The sequence below is a fragment of the Pipistrellus kuhlii genome, unplaced genomic scaffold (genome assembly GCF_014108245.1).
Source record: "Pipistrellus kuhlii isolate mPipKuh1 unplaced genomic scaffold, mPipKuh1.p scaffold_m20_p_7, whole genome shotgun sequence".
NCBI lineage: Eukaryota > Metazoa > Chordata > Mammalia > Chiroptera > Vespertilionidae > Pipistrellus > Pipistrellus kuhlii.
In genome coordinates, this window is record NW_023425573.1 from 10,631,197 (window position 1) to 10,653,626 (window position 22,430).

Here is a 22,430-nt window from a genome sequence, read left to right on the forward strand (position 1 = left end):
AAAGGCCTGTTGAGTGGCCTGGACAAAGCATGGGGAAAGACCCCCTAGCTGATTTGGCTCAGTGGATAGTGTGCTGGCCTTTGGATTAAAAGGTCCCAGGTTCAATTCCAGTCAAGGGCATGTACCTTGGTTGCAGGCACATCCCCAGTAGGGGGTGTGCAGGAGGCAGCTGATGGATGTTTCTCTCTCATTGATGTTTCTAGCTCTCTATCCCTCTCCTTCCTCTCTGTAAAAAATCAAATCCTCCAGGCCTGTGGGTCTTTATGCTTCCCACTTACTTGTAATGTTTGAGAGTCTTTGCTAATCAAGTGCCAGTCATTGAAGTACACCCATCTTCCAGAGCCCACTGAAGGGTTTGCAAGTGGAAAGCCACAAAAGCAGGTCCCGGGAGGCACTGAACCACAGGGCTGGTGTGTGACATTCAGAACTAAATTGCGTGGCCATGCAAATTGCCAACCAAGCCAACACAAGAGGGGCTTATTTAACGTCAACTCGACGTACCAGCCTGAAGCACAGAGAGCAGACACCCTTCCAGGATGCAGGGCTGCTGGGAGTCCTGGCCCAGAATCCTAATTTGCCTAATTTTTGCATAAGATTTACATGATACACTTTCAGGTGTCTCATTCCCATGACATGAAACTATTTCTACAAACAGGTAACTTGACCTTCACACTCAAGAGTAATGGCTTTGAGACTTAAAGAAAACACTTGCAAATCCTTGGTCCTTGCAAATTTCCAAGCCAGTTAGGAGACAAGGGTACCTGGGGCAGAGGCCTGCCCGGTAGCTAGTGGGTACGGGCGCCCTGTCCAGGATTGGGTTTTCAGGACTGATGCAATGGGGTTGGAGTGGGAAAGCTGGTACGCATCACTGGGCCTGATCTCTCTCCAGAAGGAGATTCAGGGAAAACCTTGTGCGGAAACTGTTTTAGGTTCACCCTTGCTATAGAGTGGAAGGATGAGTGCCAAACTTGGGGCCTGAACCCACACTGTGAATTCCTAGGTGGTCATAGTGAGGAGGGAGCCATGCATCTATCCTCACCCACCTCCACCCCCCACCCCGATCAGTGCTTTGTTCGCTTGGCACAGTCCCACCGGTTAGATTGTTACAAGCAGAGGAAGGCTGCAGGACTGTGGTGGACTGGTGTCAGCATGGAGTGCACGCTGTTTTATCTAGCCCAGTGGTTGGCAGACTCACTAGTCAACAGAGACACATATCAACAGCACAACGATTGAAATTTATTTTGAGAGCCAAATTTTTTAAACTTAAAACTTCTTCTAATGCCACTTCTTCAAAATAGACTTGCCCAGGCCATGGTATTTTGTGGAAGAGCCACACTCAAGGGGCCAAAGAGCCGTCTGTGGCTCGCGAGCCGCAGTTTGCCGACCACTGATTTAGGCTGTTTATGCTGATGGCTGGGGGAAGCCAGGACAAGCTGATGGAGCTCAGGGGATGGCAGGGACACACAGGAAGAACCAGCCACCCTGACCAGAAAATTTAAAGACAGGAGAGTAGGTCCTGATGGATGATGACATGAGGACTTCTGTGTTAGGACTTTCCTCCTCAACCAGCCAACCTGCCCCGCACCCTTCCCATGAGGTTGTACCAGGGCCTCTGGTGGTGTCAGGATTGGCCTCAGTCTCACGGCCTCCAAACTATGACGGCCACCACCCACTCCTTCTGCCTCTTGGCTGGCAGGGGCGGCGACCAGGGCAAAGTGTACCAGTGAAGGCTCCTCCTCCTGTGAGCCAGTCCCCTGTGGGTCTGCCCTGTGGAAGCCCAGGGCAGTGTTCAATTACCTATCTCTAGATAGGAATGGGGGCCTGTCCACTGGCCAGAGAACGTCCACACATTTTGAAAGAAATGATAAACAGCAGCTCCCTGGAGCCTGCCTTCAAAACAACAGGGACTTTCAGGTGGTACGGTGCTTTTAAAAATAAGTGTGGGGGCTGAAACCGCGTTGGCTCAGTGGATAGAGCATCGGCCTGCGGACTGAAGGGTCCCGGGTTCGATTCCTGTCAAGGGCATGTACCTTGGTTGTGGGCACATTCCCAGTAGGGGGTGTGCAAGAGGCTGCTGGTTCTCTCTCATCAATTTTTCTAACTCTCTATCCCTCTCTCTACTTCTCTGTAAAAAAATCAATAAAATATTTTTTTAAAAATCATGTAAAAAAAAGAAAATAAGTGTGGGGTGTGCGGACATCCTTGTGTGTGTGTGAGGGGGTTTGGAGGGGGGGGGTAGTGCAGGGGCGGGGTGGTGGCTCCCAATAAGAGATCCTTGGCTCATTCATGGCTCTACCTCCCAACCTTCTCTACTCTCTGCACTCTGGTAGGCACGCCACATGGAGGATTTCTGAAGCATATGAACACTGACTGTACTGTGTCTGGGGAAATCAAACGGAATTTGGTTGGGTTCAACGCAGCCACATTTTCAGGGAAGAGCGACGTGGAATGTTCAGTTGGGATCTCGCCCACCCCCCCTTCACCCCTCCCCACCTGCGAGAGTGTGTTTTTCTTTGACATTTGAGCCCGTTCCCCTGTCTCTGATGTTTCCCTCACTGCCCTTTTTGCCTCTTCACTGAAGCAAAAAGAACAGAGCCTCGGCTAATTACTCTCAGATCAAATAATACTGGTTATTGTAATTGGTCATTGTCCGAAAACACTGGGTTCTTCTTAGCCCGGAGGTTGCCTGGCGCGGCTTAGTTAGCTAACTATTCCGGGAATGCCGCTATTATCTGTTTTACTTTGCAAAAGAAACTAGGGATTTGTTGAAAGCTGGTAATAAAAGTCGGCCCCGGTCTGCGCCGAGACTGGGTGGAGAGGGCCTGGGAAAGCATGACCCCCATGAATCAAGCTGCCCCCCCTCCAATAGCCGCTCAATGATGTTATTTGGTTTCTCTGTGTCGGGGAATAATAAACCCGCTAGGTTTTCTTGCAGGCCAACGCTCCCTGTTCTCAGGGCCTCGGGCGTGGTGGAGGGGCCCAGAACAATTTTAATGGCCAGATGCAGTGAAAGTAAAATGGTTCATAGAGAAAAACCAGCAGGCTCCCAGGTGTCTGGCCGGCTCTCCCCGAGGCCTCTTCTTGGGGTGTGGGTCCCCAGATCGAGGTGCTCGGTGGATTGAGGTTGGGAAAAGGCTCCTTCAAACCCTGCTTCCCAAGGTGGTGCTCACCTGTTCCAGACGTTCTGCAGGCTCTGAGGTTTCAGCAGTGGGAACCATTCTGAAAGGCACACACAGGCACGTTACAAAGAAAATGACCCTAAACTCCTGCTTCCAAAAATATTAAAACCCGGAATGTTCTCCTTGGCTTGGAGGAAGAGGGAATCCAGGTTCAGGTAGACAAAGTAAAGGATGTTCTCACTATGGATATTTTATGATTCTGTGTCACTATCAAATCTCTGTTTCCCACTCCCCCCAAATCCATATGTTGAAGTCCTAACCCCAGGCACCTCGGGATTTTACCTTATATGGAAATAGGATTGTTACAGATATAATTAATTAAGATGAAATCATTAGGGCGGGCCTTAATCCAATGTGATTGGAGCCTGGCCAGTGTGGCTCATGGGTTGAACATCGACCCAGGAACCAAGAAGTCACCGGTTCCATTCCAATCAGGACACCTGCCCGATTTGCGGGCTCCATCCCCAGTAGGGGGCGTGCAAGAGGCAGCCTACCTATGATGTTCCTCTCTCATTGTTGTTTCTATCCCTCTCCCTTCCTCTTGCTCTAAAAATCAATAAACACAGTTTTTAAAAAGGGGGACAGAGACAGACATGTACAAGGGAAGGCAATCTGAAGAGACACACGGAGAAGCCAGGCATCTGCAGGAGAGGCCTGCAGCAGACCCTCCCTCAGTGCCCGCAGGAGGAACCCATCCTGCCCACACCTTACTCTCAGCTCTGCCTCCAGAACTGTGAGGTAACACATTCCTGGGGTGTACGCCATCCGGTTTGTGGGATTTTGTTATGGCAGCCCTAGCAAACTGATTATAGTTTGTAAAGCCAACAAACACTGATTTAGCATTTACTGTGTGCGGAGAGCACAAAGGAATCGGCCACCCTCTCAGAGCTTATCGTTCATCTGAGAGAACAAAGTTTGCTCCCCTGAAAAGTCATGTGACCGATGATGACGGGGCAAAGTCTCAAAAGAGATCAAAAGTAACGGGGCTAATTTTCTATATTACTTGCAGGAAAAACGGAAGTGGATCCTGGCTTGAATGATCCAAAATGGGTGACCATAAAACGTGTAATCTTCTTTGGAGCATTCTTTATAACATTTATGTGTGTCTACATGTGTTCCAATTATTCTTGGTATTGACACTATTTAGCCCCAAACCAATCCACCATAAAAGGGAAATTCCTCCCGGAAATGCTCATTGAATGCTTCCTCTATGGAAGGGCCGTGAAAGGAGCTGTAGGGGATATGAGCCGATGCTCCTATCAAATCTCTGTTTCCCACTCCAGTGAGAAAAGAGTATTTCAACTCCCATTTAAAATGATGTGTTCGCCTTGTACTTTTCTTGGGCCGGAAATGTAATTATTTTTAAAAGATCTCTTCTTCCAGCTCCCGCCGGAATGGAAAACACCAAGACTGTTTACCCAACAAAGAACTGGACCGATTTTGCTAATGCTGACAAATCTGCTGGCATGTGCACAGCAAATAACCTGGGAGACTGCTCACCAGTGATGATGGTTACACACAGGCTTCCCTTCTATGTTAACTTTCTTAAGTTTATTATTTTAATAAAAATCACATATTTTTTTGAAACTTCAAAAGTAATTACTTTAAAAAAAAATATGTTTTTATTGACTTCAGGAAGGGAGAGGGAGAGAGAGAAACATCAATGATCGGCTGTTGGGGATTGAGCCTGCAACCCCAGGCACGTGCCCTGATAGGGAATCAAACTGTGACTTCTTGGTTCATAAGTCGAAACTCAACTACTGAGCCACGCCAGTTGGGCTTCAAATGTAATTTCAATTAAAAATGAAATGTATAGCCCTATCAGGTTTGGCTCAGTGGCTAGAGCGTCAGTCTGCAGACTGAAGAAGGGTCCCAAGTTTGATTCCGGTCAAGGGCACATGCCCAGGTTGCAGGCTCAATCCCTGGGGATCAAGCAGGAGGCAGCCAATCAATGATTCTCTCTCATCACCAATGTTTTTATCTCTCCCTCTCCCTTCGCTCTGAAATCAATAAAAATATTTTCTTTTTAAAAAGAAATGTATCTTGCTAAACATTGTAGAGGTAAAGGAGTAGTTAAAGAAAGCAACTGAAGTCAAGTTTTCTTTTCTTTTCTTTTTTTTTCTTTTTTTTAATATATATTTTATTGATTTTGTACAGAGAGGAAGAGAGAGAGACAGAGAGTTAGAAACATCGATGAGAGAGTCATCGATCAGCTGCCTCTTGCACACCCCCCACTGGGGATATGCCCGCAACCAAGGTACATGCCCTTGACCGGAATCGAACCCGGGACCCTTCAGTCCCCAAGCCGACGCTTTATCCATTGAGCCAAACCGGTCTCGGCAAGTTTTCTTTTCTTTTAAAAAAAATATATTTTATTGGTTTTTTACCGAGAGGAAGAGAGAGGGACAGAGAGTTAGAAACATTGATGAGAGAGTATCATCGATCAGTTGCCTCTTGCACGCCCCCTACTGGGGATGTGCCCGCAACCAAGGTACTTGCCCCTGACCGGAATCGAACCTGGGACCTTTCAGTCCGCAGGCCAATGCTCTATCCACTGAGCCAAACCGGTTTCAGCTGAAGTCAAGTTTTCAAGGTCAGATGCAATCAAATGTGACCACTCTGCTGGCGTTTTACAGCCCCAGGTAGGCTCTAAGGGAAGCCCTTGCACCTACACGTTATTTACTCTCCGGTCGGATGATTGTGCCTAAATTCAAATAACCAGCGAAGATAAGAATATCTGGCATTTGTTTCGAATGTTTATTTCCAAATCACTTTCTGCTGGCTATTTGCAGTCCTTCCCTGACCAAACAAAATTAAAATATTTCCTCCTTCGTAATGAAATCCGTTTCAATCCTCTCCCACGGTCTGTTTTTTCCATACCCAGAGCCCTACGTGCCGTGTTTTTGACCCTTTGTATTTTAATACGACTTCCAACTTTGGTGTTGTTCTTGAGGAACATGGGTTTGGGATAAACTGAATGAGGGTTTGAACACTGACTGAACCTAGGGTATGAAACTGCTGCTTCCGTTTCACTGAGACCTTGAGGTACTTGCATCGTGGCCAGCCTGCTTCCTGGACTCGAGTTGTAGGTCATAGTCTTCCACAAGCACAAAGTGATTCCCAGAATGCGTTGATTCGTTGAGATAATGAATGTAAAGTGCCTACCTCAGAGCATCAAACAAAATAAATCCTGTTTGCTGCTCTTCTTCCCACTCTTCCTTTGAAAAGTGATGGCGAGTGAACTGTGTGTGGTTAGTACCCTGGACCTGGGTTTGGAGTCCACACTGTGCCCCTTACCAGCTGTATAACCTGTGGGTGTTGCTTAACTTCTCTGGGCCTCGGCTTTCCCATCTGGGGTAAGGACAGTTCCTACTGCACAGGGTTGCTGTGAGAATGTAATGTAAGTGATTCCTCATGCTTTGCCCCTGCTCTTTCTTTTGTCTGATGCACCTCGCTTTCCTCTCTCCTCTCAGGTGTTTCCACCTTGTTGTTCTCCCTAGAAACCCTCTATACCTTGCAATTGCACTCTACTAAAATTTTACTGTGCTCCAAGCTTAAATTCTTATAAGCCTGATTTGATTTCTCTTGAGTCCTCCGTGTGGGCCGGAGGCATGTTTCTTAGCGATGTGGTATAGTACCATGAACACAGCTCGGACTAAAATCACCTTTCTGCCATCTATAAACTTGGTAATTGGGGGTAAATTTCTTAGTCTCTGTGGTTAAGTAACTCCAAAGTTTTCAAATCTGTAAAATGGGGATAATGTTCCGCGTCAGATGGGAGAATTAGATAAGATTACACACTGGATGTGTCGTAGAGGCTCAGTAAATGTTAGTCTTTATGCATGTTCCTTTTTTCTCCTTGCTTTTACTTGTTTTGGAGAGCTAGCACGGGCTCACCAAGTGGTTCTCAGGCCAAGCTGCCTGTCGGCATCCATCCTTTAGGAGAGTTTTGAAGCCCTGGCTCCACACCCCAGAGTCTGATTCCCCAAGCCCGGGCGGGCCCAGCCTCGGCCCATTGTTGTGTTGTTGTTATTGTCTTTAATGGGCTCCAGATGTTTCCAGTGTGGCACTAAGTGAGGCCAAGGAGGCCGGTCTGGCAAGGAGGCCAGGGCTGACCATTCACCAGCGACTCCCACACACTTCTCTGAGCTTCTTGGGAAAATTCACTTAAGCAGTGGATATAAAAATTGCAGAACATAGTGTCTGACACATAAAATACGTTTTTCAAGGGTGGGAAAAAGGAAGCCTGATAAGGCAAAAGTCAGTTTCCATAAATTTCCCCCTGAAAGGATGATCTGTAAGAGCTGCATTGGGAGGCAATGCAATAACATTGAACTTGAGGTTCCATGTCTTGCATAGGTGGTTCCTGACCCTCTTCCCACATCTATTTTGTAGCTTCATCAGCTAAGATGGAGGGATCCATGTGTCCAGAGTAGGCCAGGTTGCTGTAATGAAGCTGAGCCAAAGCCCAGTGCTGGTTCCTAGCCTTCCTTCTTCTCATTCTTATGCAGTGACCTAATGTTGAATGACCTTGCTTCTCTCTTATTGATTCCCTCCCCTCCCCAGTAGTTAAGCTGCAAGTGATCAATGAGAGAATGATCTACAAACAGATAGGCATTGTACACACCACCATTCCAAGAACAGTCTTCTTACTCTGGCTTCAGTTGCCTCTAAAAATCATAGGTCTCTAGGCAGTGTATTTCCCTTCTCCTACCAAAGATGATAGTAAATCATCAGAGCAGATTTTTCTACATTTCCTCCTTCTGCAGTTCTCTTTTTAAGAGTTCTCATTGGAGTTCAATGGGCATTCGAGGTAGGAAAAGCAAAGTTAGCTGCAAAAGGAAACTTAAAAAGCTGAACTTTAAGTTTCCCAACTAAATAGAGTAAAATTAAAATGATGGCGGAATTGTTGCTATCATAGTCAGATAATGATTCCCCCCGCACCCCCCATAAAGTTTTACAAAAGCTCTTTTCAAGAACAGTGACCTTAGTCAACAGAGGTTTGTTGGTTGATTGATAAAGTATCACCAGGATCATTTTGAGTCTTACCTCCAGGTAAAACATTTTCTAGTTACTATAGTCTTGCCACTATCACCCTACGGTTATCTTACAGCTGTCCACGGAACTACACCTCTGGTGTTTCCCGAATACAATGCATTCTTGAGATACCATATTTTTAAGTGGTTGATAATGTTGTTAGCCTTATTTCGCTATCTCTCAAGCAGTAACTTTAAAACTGCACCACAGAACTATGTAACTCTTCTCCTGTCTCTGCTCGCACCACCCCCAAGGCTCACATTCCCCCTCCCAGCTGCTTGCTTCCCTCTTCCTCAGTGACCTGGCTTGGAAGCTTCTTGGTTTTTTGGCTCAAGGACTCTAAATTAGACTCTTCTGCCACTCTGCATTACCAGTCTTTAAATTCTTATTTGGGTATCAGGACGCCAACGCCAGTGCTCTCAAGGAGGGTGCCCCTTGGCTTTTGAGCCTGGCACTCCAATTCATGTTTCTGGTGTTTCATTTTTCTAACTCTGAATCAAATCTTTCTGAAGATGCTAAGAAAATATCCCATCCTCTGAAGCCTACCCCTAAGGCAGGTGTCTTCAAACTACGGCCCGCGGGCCACATGCGGCCCGCAGAGGAGTCTGATCTGGCCCGCCAGGTTTTTTGGGCAGTGAGCGCAGCCGAGGTGTTACAGTAGGAATTAGTAGTTCATATAGTCCGGCCCTCCAGCTCTCTGAGGGACCGTGATCTGGCCCCCACTTTAAAAAGTTTGAGGACGCCTGCCTAAGGTAATGGTCTCGGTATAGGACAGGGAGGCCAGGCTTTGCTCCTTGTGGGTAGATGGAGGGGATGGGCATTGCCAGGGGATTCTCATCTTTCCCCAGGGCAGTACTATGTTTGATGTCTCTTCATCTTTACAAATGATGTTTGAGCTATAGCTTGACCATGACATTTGGTGTTTTTGGTACTTAATAGTGCATCATTTGACAACATGCCCCTGTAGTCTCAAAAATGTTTAAGGGCTACCACAGGGAGGCACCATGCTCAGGACTGAGGATACTCAGAAATGATACGTGGCCTCTCCCCCCGCCCCCCAACAAACTTATGGTCATACAATTTCTGAGGTACATTACCATCATCATCATCATCATCCTCTCCTGGTCTTCCCCAGCCCTTCTGACTATTCCTTCTCAGCTTCCAAAGACCCTTTCCCCCTCGGGCTGATCCTCAGGACTGGTTGCCCAGGGTTCCATCATAGTCTTCTTTCTCTACACACTCTCCCTTGGGCAAATGAATTCACATCTGGGGCAAATTTTTCCCAATCTTACTTTAAGATCTAGTCCCCCTCAATAAAAACTAATAATTGCCACTTTAAGCAGATGACTTCCATTTTGTATTTCTAGATGGGACTCTTGTAGTCACAGGCTTGTATTTCTAATTGCTTTCTGGATATCTCCATTTGGTAGCTTCACAGATATCTTAAACTCAAAATATCCAAACCTTCTATCCATTACCTTCTTCACAAATCTATGTCTCCTCCCTTTATTTCCCGTGACAGTGAATAGAGCTCTCATCCTCTTGCCCTCTGCAGACGTGTTTTCACTTCACAATTCAAAGCTAATCAGCTACAACTTCCCCTTCACTCTGCCTCCCAGATGCTCTGCAGGTTTGTCCCCTGTGTTCCTTAGCCATTGCCATGGCTCGAGTTGAGACTTTCTACTTGTCTTTGAGAAGCTAGACTAGAGCATTGCCACATTGCTTCCGGCTAATGGTTTCTACATATAGTCTTCAAGCAAGTTCTTCTAAAATTTAAACCCTGCTTTATCCTGTGCCTTCGAACAATCATCCAATGGCTCTCTTTGTTTACTAGTCAAGCCCAAATCCTTAGGGTGATTATAAAGCACTTCCCCATCTAGTCCCCATTCACCCTTCCAGGTCAATCTCCAGCAATGCCCCACCACAAAACCTACGTTCTGGCTTCCCTGAGCAATTTGCCTGCTTGGCACATTACCACATGTACCTGCTTTCTTAGTCCTCTGTGTCAAGGTCCTTTGTCTGGAATGCCCTTTCCCCTTGTTCACCTGGGAAAAGCCCACTTTGTTGTCTTTGAGACCCAGCTCATGCCTTTCTCTCAAAGTCCCTGAATTCCCCAGACAAACCCAGGGGCCTTTCCCCTCGGCTTCCTGCAGGTTCCCAGGGAATGTGGCTATATTAATACTTTCCACATTGTCTTGTTTATGTTTCCCCCTCCAGACTGTATGCCTTGAAGGCAGGTATCAATGTCTTATTTATTTTTTTAATCTCCCAGTCCAAACACCTACCATTCAAAGATATTCGTTGAATGGATAAAAAATTGATGCTTTGATAAAAAATTAAAACGAAATAAATTTACTAAACCTTATCCTTAAAATGCAAAAAAAGTAACTGAAGAAAGCCCAGGTGTGCATCCTGCTGTGTCTTACAGAGATCAGGGACACAGGTGCTGGACAGGAAGGTGGGGAAGGAGCCTCTTGCTTGAGCTAGTTCCATGATATTAAAAAACTTAAGGCTCCTTTTCTTAAACTAGGAAGGAACATAGCAGGATTTAACTTGAAAAAATATTTTTTTTCACTTGCTTTCACTCATTTGCAATTTTTTTCTAATCTTAACTACTTTGAGATCATCTAGTCCCCCTCAATAAAAACTAATAATTGCCACCAAATAAATTAAAGATGAGAAAACTAAAAATAAATGTAGAAACTGGAAGAAACTATTAATGAAGATCAAAGTGGGCTGTGTATTTAAATGAATTTCACTGGCTGGTTGGGGGGACGGGTTAATAAAGATGTTAATAGTAACTCCCCAGGAGCTTTGGGCAGTGCTCAGAGTGCAACGGTAATGAGCCCAATCAGTGTTCACAGCTTGGAGAGCGCCTGTGGCTTCGTTAGCTGGAGCAAGGGGTGGGGGTGAGGGTGGGGGTGGCTGCTGGAGTCTCAGGGTAGGGACTCCACTTCACAGTACATTCCAGAAGCATGTCGCAAGTTCACAGATTCCAAAATCAAGTCTGGATGGAAGGACATAATCATTTAGAAATGGACTTGGGAAGGTGTTCTTAGCTGGTCCCCAGTATGGTTCATTGTTTTGTTACCAAATCATTATATCTGCCCTTCGATGGCTGGAAGGCAATGTGGCAAAGCACTGCCTTGGAATCCAGCAGATGTGGATGTTCTAGGTCACCCCCTTCCCAGTCAGGTGACTCTAGGCAACACACATACCTCCCTAAGCCTCAGCTCTCTCCTCTCTACACTTGGGATGAGAACACTGTCCCCATCTAATAGGGCTGTTGTAAATCAAGGTAGAACAGTGTATGTAAAGTGCCTAACTCATAGTCAGTGCTTAATAACAGTGGTTATTATTATCCAAGGTGAATGATAAGTTACATATGCTTTCTTGGAAAAGCAGGCAGAACAGGTCTTTTATTTATTTATGTTTTTATCTATTTCAGAGAAGAAGGGAGGAGGGGGAGAGAGAGAGAGAGAGAGAGGGAGAGAGAGAGAGATAAAAACATCAACAAGAGAGAATCATTGATTGGCTGCCTCCTGCATACCCACTTTTGGGGATCAAGACTGCAATCCAAGCATGTGCACTGACTGGAATTGAACTGTGGCCTCCTGATTCATAGGTCAATGCTCAACCACTGAGCCATACTGATTGGGCCAGAACAGGACGTTTAGAGTCCTAGAGAGTACAATGGGAACTAAAACCCAGGTTCTCTAACTTCTAGTAATTGATTTCATCCTATATAATAAAAGCGTAATATAATATGTTAAGTGTCCTACCAATTGGTCACTATGATGTGCACTGACCTCCGGCGGGGGGGGGGGGGGGGGGGGGGCGTGGGCAGATACTCCAGTAGGTTAGCTTGTTTCTGGGGTCCAGCTAATCGGGACTGAGCAAGAGGGCTGGACATACCCTGGAGCCTCCTGCAGTCCCTCCCCAGCCAGCCGATCCCCATCAGCCCCAATTGGGACTGGGCAAGATAGCCCTAATCTGCCCCGATTGCTTATCAGGCCCAGGGGCCCCACCTGTGCACAAATTCATGCACCAGGCCTCTAGTTTAACATATAATTAGTAATTTTATGTGCCAGTTAGGGGGCATGTGTAAAATATTGGAAACACTAAAATGGGTCAGGTTTGTTCTATAGAAAATGTCAGCACTCTTTTCACTATGCCATGCTTTGGGTGAAAACAATAATGGTGACACTAATCTGTGATTTAGTCACCCTTACTGATACCCATTACATAGCATGTAGATAATAAGGGCCCTCCCAGGGAGGAGGCCTGAGGCCATTGAGTGGACAGATATCTCACCAAAGCTCGGGGCAGGGAGTGGGGAGAGAGAAGCAGAACGGAGCCTTCACCAACAGAGTCAGCTTCAACAAGCGCTCAAAACTGACTTAGGCCGGAGTTTGGAAACTCTTAGGGTGTGCAAATTCAAACAATGTTTAGCTTCAAGCAAGCGAAAATGAAATGAAACTCAGTTCTGGAGCCAGAAGGTGTGCCTGACATCTAGAAGGAAGCCATAACACAAGGGAGCGAAACATCAAGAGAGAGAGAGGGGGGGGGGGAGGCATAGCATCAGCTCTCACACATCTGCCACCAAGTCACAGCTCGATGCACCTCCACACGGCGTGGAAAACAGAACGACCGCAGACATTTGTTGAGCACCTACTAAAAGGCACCATGTATGGCGACCATGTCACACTGTATACATAAATCAAGTCATTATGTTATACACCGAAAACAACTGCGATGTTATATATCAATTATATCTTTAAAAAAAAAAAAAAAAGGAAAGAAAAAAGAAAAATTAGGTCCCATGGCAGATGCAGATGAATAATTTCACTTACTTCTCAGAACGGCCCTGCAAAATGGGACTCAGGGATACAACGTGATGAATGGAAGGAGAACAAGATTTGGCTGTGGAGTGACGCCCCGCCAATTCGGAAATGCATCTGTGGGGACCTGGAAGAAAGCCTTGGCTTTGTGGTACTCCCACCCGCCTGGGCCCTGGCAGGAATGAGGAAGAACCAGCAGTCAGGTTTGCCCTGTGCTTGGCACACAGGGAACACTTTTCCAATGATAGGATTGGTCCCATTTTGCAGATTAGGGAACTGGGAAATATGTAACTTCCTCCAGAGAGAATAAGGTGAAGCTTGGACTTGCCCGTCCATGGGAGAGTTGATGCTCCTAGTTAAAACCTCCCTCACCAGTGCCTTCCCCCTAGTCCAGTCCACAGAATATCTCCGTAACTCCCTTGGCTAACAGGTCGAGTGGCTGAGCCGATGCCAGTCACAACAGACACACAAAGACTTGCTCAGAACCCTTTGAGCCCAAAGTATGGTAGCTCTTTATCATCCCCACAGAGACAAGGGTCATGTTAGATTTTCATCCTTTGTCCCACCGTGGTGACCGACGAAGCAAAGCTCTCACACTGGATTTCAGGTCAAAAGAAAACATTCCGAGAGAAAGGCCAGAGAGCTCCATTATAATGTTGCCTGGTGTCAGCGTGCCTGTTATTCCTGTCCCTGTTATTTCTTACTTCCACCTGGTGGCCAAAGGTTGAAAAAGCAGGCGTACTGAAAAGGACTAGTCATGAGGAAGCTCCATCTGCCTGTATCCCTAGGCCATGGGAGTCCGGGTCCCGTTAAGGCTTTTAGTACCGCTTTCCTGCCTTTTGATTTCCACTGAGTTCCTCGAGTGGAGAAGCTTTCCCCGGGCGGGAAGGACCGGGGTAATCCCGGATGCTTCCCCGCAGCTGAGCTCATGCCACAAATCAGGCATGATTTTCAGCAGATATTCCTTTAAAAGTCTGAAGGCCTCTGCGGACTCCATCCCCTTCTTAATGGGAACAGAGCATCAAAGAGACAGGAATGAGACGCTTTGCACGCACATCAGGAACTAATTGCCAATTTGGCAAATGTATCGCCTAATGTCATGCACTGTTATTTCTAAATCCTCTCCTGTCCTTGACCCCAGGATCTAGATGTAAACTTGGAACCATTAGTGAAGAAGGATAAAGTCTTCTGGTGCCCCAAATGGAATTGAGAGGGATTTAAACTCGGCGCTTTTGAGTGTGGTGAAATGAACCCAGCAGTACATTAATGCTAGGATTTGAGCTCACACAGCGTGAGTGCTTTCAGAAACTGTGTTTAAGGAAGCAAACAGAGCCACGGCAGACCCTTTGAGGGGAGCAAAAGAAGTTGGATGAAACAATCAATGACACATTAAAAACCACAATGGGGCTGCAATCATGTGGCAGGAAAAACGTTTCTCTTTATCACGGGATCTCTGCATCTAATGAGATGGCGACTGGCAACCTCCAGGGCAGTGAGGCCTCTGTTTACGTTAGCTGAGAAATGTCTAAATATTTAGTTGAGTCTTTTAAAAGCCTTACACAATTCCGCGGTGAACTCGTCTTTAAGGTACGATCTTATAAGCTCTAGATTGCCATTGGAAAATCTATGCAGAGGAAATTGGGAAAAGAAAAGCCGGAAGGTGAAACACACAAACGTGGCCCTGGCTGGTATGGCTTAGCTGGTTGTAGTGTCATACTGGAGGTTACAGGTTGGATTCCAGTCGGAGCACATACTGGAGTCATTGTTTCTCTTCCCTCTTCTCTCTCTCTCTCTCTCTCTCTCTCTCTCTCTCTCTCTCTCTTTCTCTCTCTCTCTCTTTTCCCCATCAATAAACATATCCTCAGGTAAGGATTTTTTTTTTAAATAAAAAAGCACAAATGTTAACTTATTTTTTAATCTCAAAATTCACTATTTTTAATGGCCTCTAAATACTTCGTTTAGAACCAACACCTTGTCAGCTGATACGTCTCTTAATTGATTCTAAACAGTTCTCTACTTTTTATATATGCTTTACTCCTATTGGTTCCAGTTGGGCCCAAAGCACTTGAGGCTCAAAAGGGAAGGGCCTCCTGGGTTGTTTTTTCTTGGGGCCAGGGGTAAGGGAACTTTGTAGAAATGTCCACAGGGGCCCACCCCTTGCCTTCACACTGCTGTCTTGCATTAGCAGATTTTAGCCAAGACCGATATCCAGTTTGCTCTAAGCTCCTGGGGTCTTCTGTGCCACAGACCCAGCGCCTCACAGTTACGGCATCAGTTGGGGTTTTCCCCTTTTTAGGCTTTCTGAGAGAATCCCCTCTAGCGTGCTGTCCTTTATCATTGCTTCCTGCGGACTCTTATTAAGGATCACAAAACTGCCCCCTTCCTCCACCGCGGGAGGCCAGCACAGCCCTGGCTCCCGCCAGTTTGATTAATGTGTCTTGGCTAATTGTGTGAAGGATGGCAGGCCTTTAGCGAGTGTGACCAGCTCATTGTTCAGCCAATCACAGGCGACTCAGTTAGCATGTGAAAAGGGGGTGTGTTGCCAAGGGAGGGTGAGTGTTCTGGCGGCTGGGTCAAAGGAGGAGCATTTTGGGGGGTCACAGAGCAACACCCACTTCTTTGAGGGGATGTTACTATGCTCTACTAAACCTGTAAACCTCTTACTCAAAGCACTTTTTTTTCTCCTCCCTCTTTTTTCAAGGAGAGCTTTTTTTCCCAGGGTGTGAGCAGGCGAGACACTGGCTACTCTGCAGATGGAGTTCACGTTCCAGGGTTTTTAATATTTCACTTTTATATTTCTGTTAGAGAACGATCCTGCTGAGAGCCTGGGAATCCGCGCTCGTCAGAACCCCCCTCACTGACACTTGGATATATTGCTCTGAAAGCTATCCCAGGAGAAAAGATTAAACAAAAAGGAAAAGAAAAGAAAGAAAGCCTACTTTTCAAAGGCTACTTCTTAATCTGCCCACATCAAAATAAGACAACTGGCCCTTTGAAGTAGAGGACACAGAGTTCTCAGCCAGCTTGCTTAAAATGGGGGTGGGAGAGAGGGAGGGAGGGAGGGAAGGAAGGAAGGAAGGAAGGAAGGAAGGAAGGAAGGAAGGAAGGAAGGAAGGAAGAAAGGAAGAAAAGAATGAAGGAAGGAAGGAAGGAAGGAAGAAAGGAAGGAAGGGAGCAAAGGACCAGTCTCTAGTCACACACCTCTTCCATTGCCCTGATTTAATCAGGCACAACAGTCTGACTTGAGGGCTAGAATAACTACAACCCTGCTCGCCAGTGTTCCTAGAAGACAGGTAACTGCTCAGACAGATCCTTCCAGCGGGTGGGTTGTGTTAACCTACACACAGAGGGACTGTGTTGTCTTCCTAGACACAGTCCAGACACGGCCGGGAAGCGGCAGAGTGGGCGCAGATGGAACCTGGAGGATTCGACAAGTTCTGAGCTCTTTGGCTCCCTCAGAATTGCGGTGCCAGCTGAGTTCAAAGTTTGGGGTCCTTACTACAAGTTAGAACAGAAGGGAAGATAATGGAAAGCTCATCCAGAATGGTGCCCACAGTTCTGCTCAGTGACGTTTTTCTGGCTCCCATCCCCTCTTCGGGCCCCCCAGTCGCTGGAGTACAAGGGCATGAAGCAGCAGTAGCAGCTCAGAGGGGGTGGGGTTGCTAGGGAAGTGGGCTCAGAGAGATTTCTCGATTCACAGAGGTGGACGACCCTTTTAAAACATAGTCCTTATGATGGTGTCATCCATGGTAATGGTCCCAGACCCAAGGGAAGCTGGACTGTTAAGATGTACAGATACGGGTTTACATCTTGGCTGTGGCGAAGGCTATAACTCTCGTCCTCCCACAAGCTCTGCCCACAGGCACGCCCTGCCCAAGCCCATGGACACAGGGCTCACACAGGAGCACCCTGCCCCTCAGAAGGAGAGTGGGTGAAAGGATGTGGACGAGTAAATACGAACCCAGGCTCTTAAACAGCCAAGAACCGACCCAGCACACAGCACAGCAGATAGCAGGTGCTTAAAATTGTTGGACTCATTTTTTCTAGAAAAAAAAACAAAAAAACAATGCAAAGTATGAACCCGATTGATGCTGTTATCTGGAGATTTCTCTCCAGAAAAAAAAAAATTGCACATATCTTGGAAACGACAGCAAAAATGAAAGATGTAACATATGTCTCACTGTTTTAGTGGAACCCTGGCTACCTTATGTAATCCAGAATCTGGCAGGGGAGCATTTGGCCAGCTTCCTATCATTGTTGTTCTCAACAAGGCCTTCTGTGCTGAGAAACTATTTATTGCCTGAACCAACCTGAAACCCAAATGTTTGAAGTTTGGGGAAACATCACATGCTCAGCGTGGCAGTTTTGTGTCAACATTGTCCAAATTGTTTTCTACAACCCGTCTGTGGCCCTAAACGTCCGCTTGCTTCCATTGTAGAAAACCGAGGGTGGGGGTGGGAGTCCCATTTTCACCTGGAGGAGAGAGTATAGGCTGGGTGAAGAGAGGTATGGGCAGGGTCAGAAAAGACGAAAGCCAGACTCTCTTAGAAACCATGGCAACGGGAGAGGGGACTATTGCAGCCTGGGTCCTGGTCTCTGCAAGGAGACTGTTCTTTTTTTTCCCTCTCTATCTCAGACCAAAGGCAAAGCCTTGTGGCCAGACAGCAGCCTTTTTCTCAGGAGCCAAGCTAGCAAAATAGTAGAAATGGTAACCTACTAGTATGTGTGAGTGGCCCTACAGCCATTTAGCAATGCATACGACCATTCACATAAAGCGGAGATGACTTTATAGTTTGCTTTTAGCTTGCTGTAAGGTTTCCATAATTCTAGTTAATTCAAGATCTCTGATCCTGTGGATAGCTGTTTGAGCAAAAATATTAGATGCTGCAGAAAGAAAGAAAACCATCCCTAGCCTCCATTGTCCATTGTTTTTCTCTTTAACCACCTTTTTCATGCCTCTCCCGCTTCTTGCTCTCATGAAGCCCTTGCAGGATAAGCTCATACCAATGTTAACAGTGACAACAGTTTGGGGGGGGGGGGGGGAATCCATTTTTAGTAAGGGGACACTGTAAGAATATGAAGACTAGAAAATGTGACTTGGGCCACATTCACCCTAACCTTGTCCTTATCTGTGCATAACTCCCTCTTCCCCAGTCCTGGCAGCAGGAGTCCAGCTCTCGTGTGGCTATTCTTGCTTCTTCAGCATTGGATACATCCCACCATCTTATAGCTCACTGCGTGTCTCGGCCCTTCTGTCTCAACATCTTGGATGTGACACCTGGTTAATCTGTCCCCTCTGCCATGGCATTGGGACTATTCCTCAGACTTCCCCTGTGGACCACACTTCTAATACTTCCATAGCCATTCTAGGAGCCAGTCTTGGAGGACCAACAACACGACATAACATGACCAAGTGGTGAACTCTTGTACAATCTAGACACACAGCTGTCCTGCCCAAGGCTTAATGAGCCCAATGAGTTTCTACTTCCCTTGTGTCGTAGAAGCATATAAGTCCATGGCAGTCCTGGGCTCAAAAGCGACACTATCTTTTTAGTTGTTTCCTTGGGCACTTGTGTGTTTGGAAACGGATGGGGAATCCACAGTAATAGTCATCTCAGATGCTTATTCAGTTTGCTGCTTGTGGTTTCCAGAGCTTGAAAACTAATCTAACCTTAACTACTATTTCAGTGTGCTCCTCATAAAAGGATTAGTCAGGGAATTCAAGAACCTAAACATTTGTCTAGACCTATCTCCCCAGTTGAGTTAACAACAATAGAACACACTGCGTAGCTAAGTCTCTCACCCTGCTACTTCTCAGAGCATTCCAAAGCTCAATTCAAATGTTACCTGGATTGTAGTTAGGTAGTTTGGAAACTCCAGGCCAGGTGTCCTCTGTAGGGACTCCCAACACCTACACAAAGCCAAAAAAAGACAGAGAAAAGTTAGGGAAGACGTGAGGCGGATGGAGCAAGTATGACAACATGAAGGACAGATCAGGCAAGAATTAGATGTATGTCACATTACACCAGCTGATGTATCCAAGAAAGAAACTTTTGTGTTTCCCTATTTGTAGTTGTATGGGCAAAACTAGTATATTCCTGTGGTCCTGTAATGGTTAATTTTATGGATGAACTTGATTGGGGCCAGGGAAGCCCAGATAGCTGGTAAAACATTTTTTCTAAGTGTGTCTGTGAGATGTTTCAGGAAGAGATTAGCATTTGAATCAGTGGAATGAGTAGAGACCTATCCTCACCCACATGGGAAGCATCATCCAACCCACCGAGGGCTCCAAGAGGAACAAAAAGGTGGAGGAAGGGAATGTTCTCTCTCTTCTTGAGCTGGGGTGTCCGATTTCTCCTGCCCTCAGACATCAGTGTCCCTGGCTCTCGGGTCTTCAGATTCAGGTTTATCACCAGCAGCCCCCGCAGTTCTCAGGCCCTTGACTTCAGACTAAATTATAGCAGACCCACTTGCTTTTCTGGGTTTCCAGTTTGTAAATGGCATATTTCAGCCTCCATGGCTGCATGAGCCAATTCCAATAATAGATCTCCTCTTATAGATCTCTAGATATCCCATTGGCTTTGTTTCTCTGAAGAATCCTAAGACAGGTCCTGAGCTTGTGTCTCCACTAACTCACTTGTTCTGAGGCAGATCATACAGCCTGGCTTAGTCATATCCTCATCATTAAATATCTATTGCATGACCAACATACTTAGTATGCTATGTTGGGAGCTGGGAGATAAAGAAGCAGGAGGGATGTCCCTTTGCCTTACATTATATATATATATATATATATATATATATATATATATATATATATATATATTTTTTTTTTTTTTTTTTTTTTTTTTTCCAACAGGAAGCTTTGACAGCCTACACTATGCCCCCGCCTGGTGTTCAGCTGTTCCACAATACGCTCAAATTAAAAGGGTTCAGATTACCGACCTTTAGGCTATGAAATGTTGGCTAAAAATGATCCCCAGACCAACTCCAGTCCTTTCTACCAAATTCATCTCATTTGCTTGAGTTTTCTGTGGCCCAACAGCTTGGAGTCTGGTATTTGGATTTTAATTGGTGGATAGTAATAGTAACAACATCACTGAAGAGCACCTCCTTTGTACTTTGGCTTACCAAATTAAGGCTCTAGTTTTGAGTTAACAGGAAAATAAAAGTCCTTTGGAATACAATGTTAAAACATTTCAGATTTGGAATGGTGATGTTTCCGAGTTTCTTTATAGTTATCACCTTATCATTAAAAAAAAAAAAAAGATAGTAATAAAAACCCAGTGTTAGTTATATCTAGGAGCTAGAATAACAGTGTTTTTATAAAACCTTAGTAAAATACTAATAGTTTGCATTACACCATTACAATATAATTCTTCTTAGAAGCAGTTCTTATAGAATGAGGCTAGAGAACCCATTTATGTAAAATGCTGGATAGAGACAGTAGGAAGTCAACTGCCCAACAAGTGGCTGATGATCATCAGTAAGGAATCCAGAACCTTACTACTCACCGGCTTGCTGACCAGGACTCCGGCTGGAAAGCACATTTTGTGGTGCCTGTTAAGCTTGTCCTCGAACAAAAGACACCAAAGTGCTATTCTCCCTCATAGAATAAAAAATCACGCCACATAGCAAAACCTTCTTTCTTTGATCTATTCCCTAAACAAGCTGAAAAGCTACTGAGAGGATTGCAGGCTTCTCCTATCTACCACCTGAGCCCAAGGAACACCAAGGATCCTGAATCCATTGTGAAAAACCAACTGGACTACTTCTACTTTTGTAGGAGTGGGCAGGAGGATGGAAAGCTACTTCCTCATTTTTAACCTACCATCATATGTATTTGCACAGGTGTGCATGTAAACCAGTGGGTGTGATTCACAGAGAGCCATACGTCTTCTGTTAACAGGCAAAGTACAATGAAAAGAAAGCAAAGATAACGAAGAGAAATAAATAACAATGACCACATCCATATTTTTCTAAGGCAAACGTTACCAGAATGGTTATTTTTGTATTCTGTTTAATTAAATCACCAAAATGGATACCAATAATGTTTAAATATTATGCTAAAAGCTGTAAGCTTGAGATTTTAAATGTTTAAACAAAATTCAATATCCTTTATTTGGAAATTTGATGCTGAGTTTCTATTTGAAAGTTATTGAATTTGTTTTCACTTGAGAAAATGACTAAATCTCCACTTCTGTCTGGGAAACTGAAAACCAAAAATTGTTGATTTATACCCTCCCTTAAGGCTCCTAAAAAGGCAGCCAGTGAGTGCTATATTTGAAAACAGTGGGCTGCAGGGCTGTTTTCTGCCTTTGTTGGAATGGAAACTGAAGGCATTTTGATTAATGGATTCAAGGTCTGCATAGTTTGTTTTATTCTGATTTTAGAACCACAGCTGGGATTATTTGCTAAAACTGCTTATTGAAAGAATTAGATCCCAGAAAGCATGTGACAGCTATTCAGATGTGAACACACACACACACACACACACACACACACACACACACACTTCAGAAAGATGGTGAAAGAAAAATTCAGGACTTCTTGTGATGTCTTTATTCTAAGAGTAAGACCTCAGGATAAATGTAGAGGAAGGTTATGTTTAGAGACAGGGAGATTTAGAATGGCCATGTTGCTTTCAAAGAAACCACTTCTACATCCATTTTTGTAGACTGGAAATAGATTACCTATTCTCATTTGGGTAGACCATGTTTAATAAAACATAAATTTAGGAACTATTTGTAATGTTTAACCTGCCTAAGATATAGTAGCAGAAACTGTTGAAGCTGGTGACTTTCCCACTTTGTCTGCAGAGTGTGGAGCTACAAGCTATGATAACAAAACCATTGTCCTCCTTCGACGGGACCAGGTAGGAATGAGACATAATGAAATAATGAATCTGGTCTGCTGCTCATAAAGTATGGTGAGGCAATATGGAGCTATATTCTTGGTCAGTTCAGATCAAAAGTCAACAATGAGCTATGCAAGTTGACAAACTCAATAAAAACTACCTGGGTAGGTAGTAGAATCAGATAAACAGAGAAGAATATTATGATTTTTTAAATGATGGGAGCTACAATATTCTTTTTGTTCAAAGAAGTCACAACTTCATGAAATCAGACAATCAAATACAAGTAATCCCGAACTCACTATGGTTTGATTTATGACATTTTCAGCTTATGAAGGGTTTATGGGGAGGTAACCTGTCATAGGTTGAGGAGCCTCTGTAACATGTATGACTCTGGAAACCCAGGGAGGTTGGTGATGTGAATTACTCTCCCTCATAACTTGAAGTTAGAGCCGGGTTCAGAACTCACGTCTTCTGACTGCAGGCCAGTGGTATTTCTAATATGGTCACTTATTTCAA

The 22,430-nt window shown here is 45.2% G+C and overlaps 1 protein-coding gene across 2 annotated transcripts in view; it reads right to left on the reverse strand.

The window, feature by feature from the left end:
- CDK15 (cyclin dependent kinase 15) overlaps nucleotides 1–22,430 on the reverse strand; it is a 73,545-nt gene that overhangs the window by 16,234 nt on the left and 34,881 nt on the right. For both annotated transcript variants that reach the window (XM_036422097.2, XM_045575447.1), the window contains exons 10-11: nucleotides 18,905–18,968; nucleotides 3,171–3,219 (exon numbers count right to left, since the gene is read on the reverse strand). In XM_036422097.2, the coding sequence (XP_036277990.1) occupies nucleotides 3,171–3,219; nucleotides 18,905–18,968 (113 nt within the window). The remainder of the gene's footprint in view (nucleotides 1–3,170; nucleotides 3,220–18,904; nucleotides 18,969–22,430) is intronic.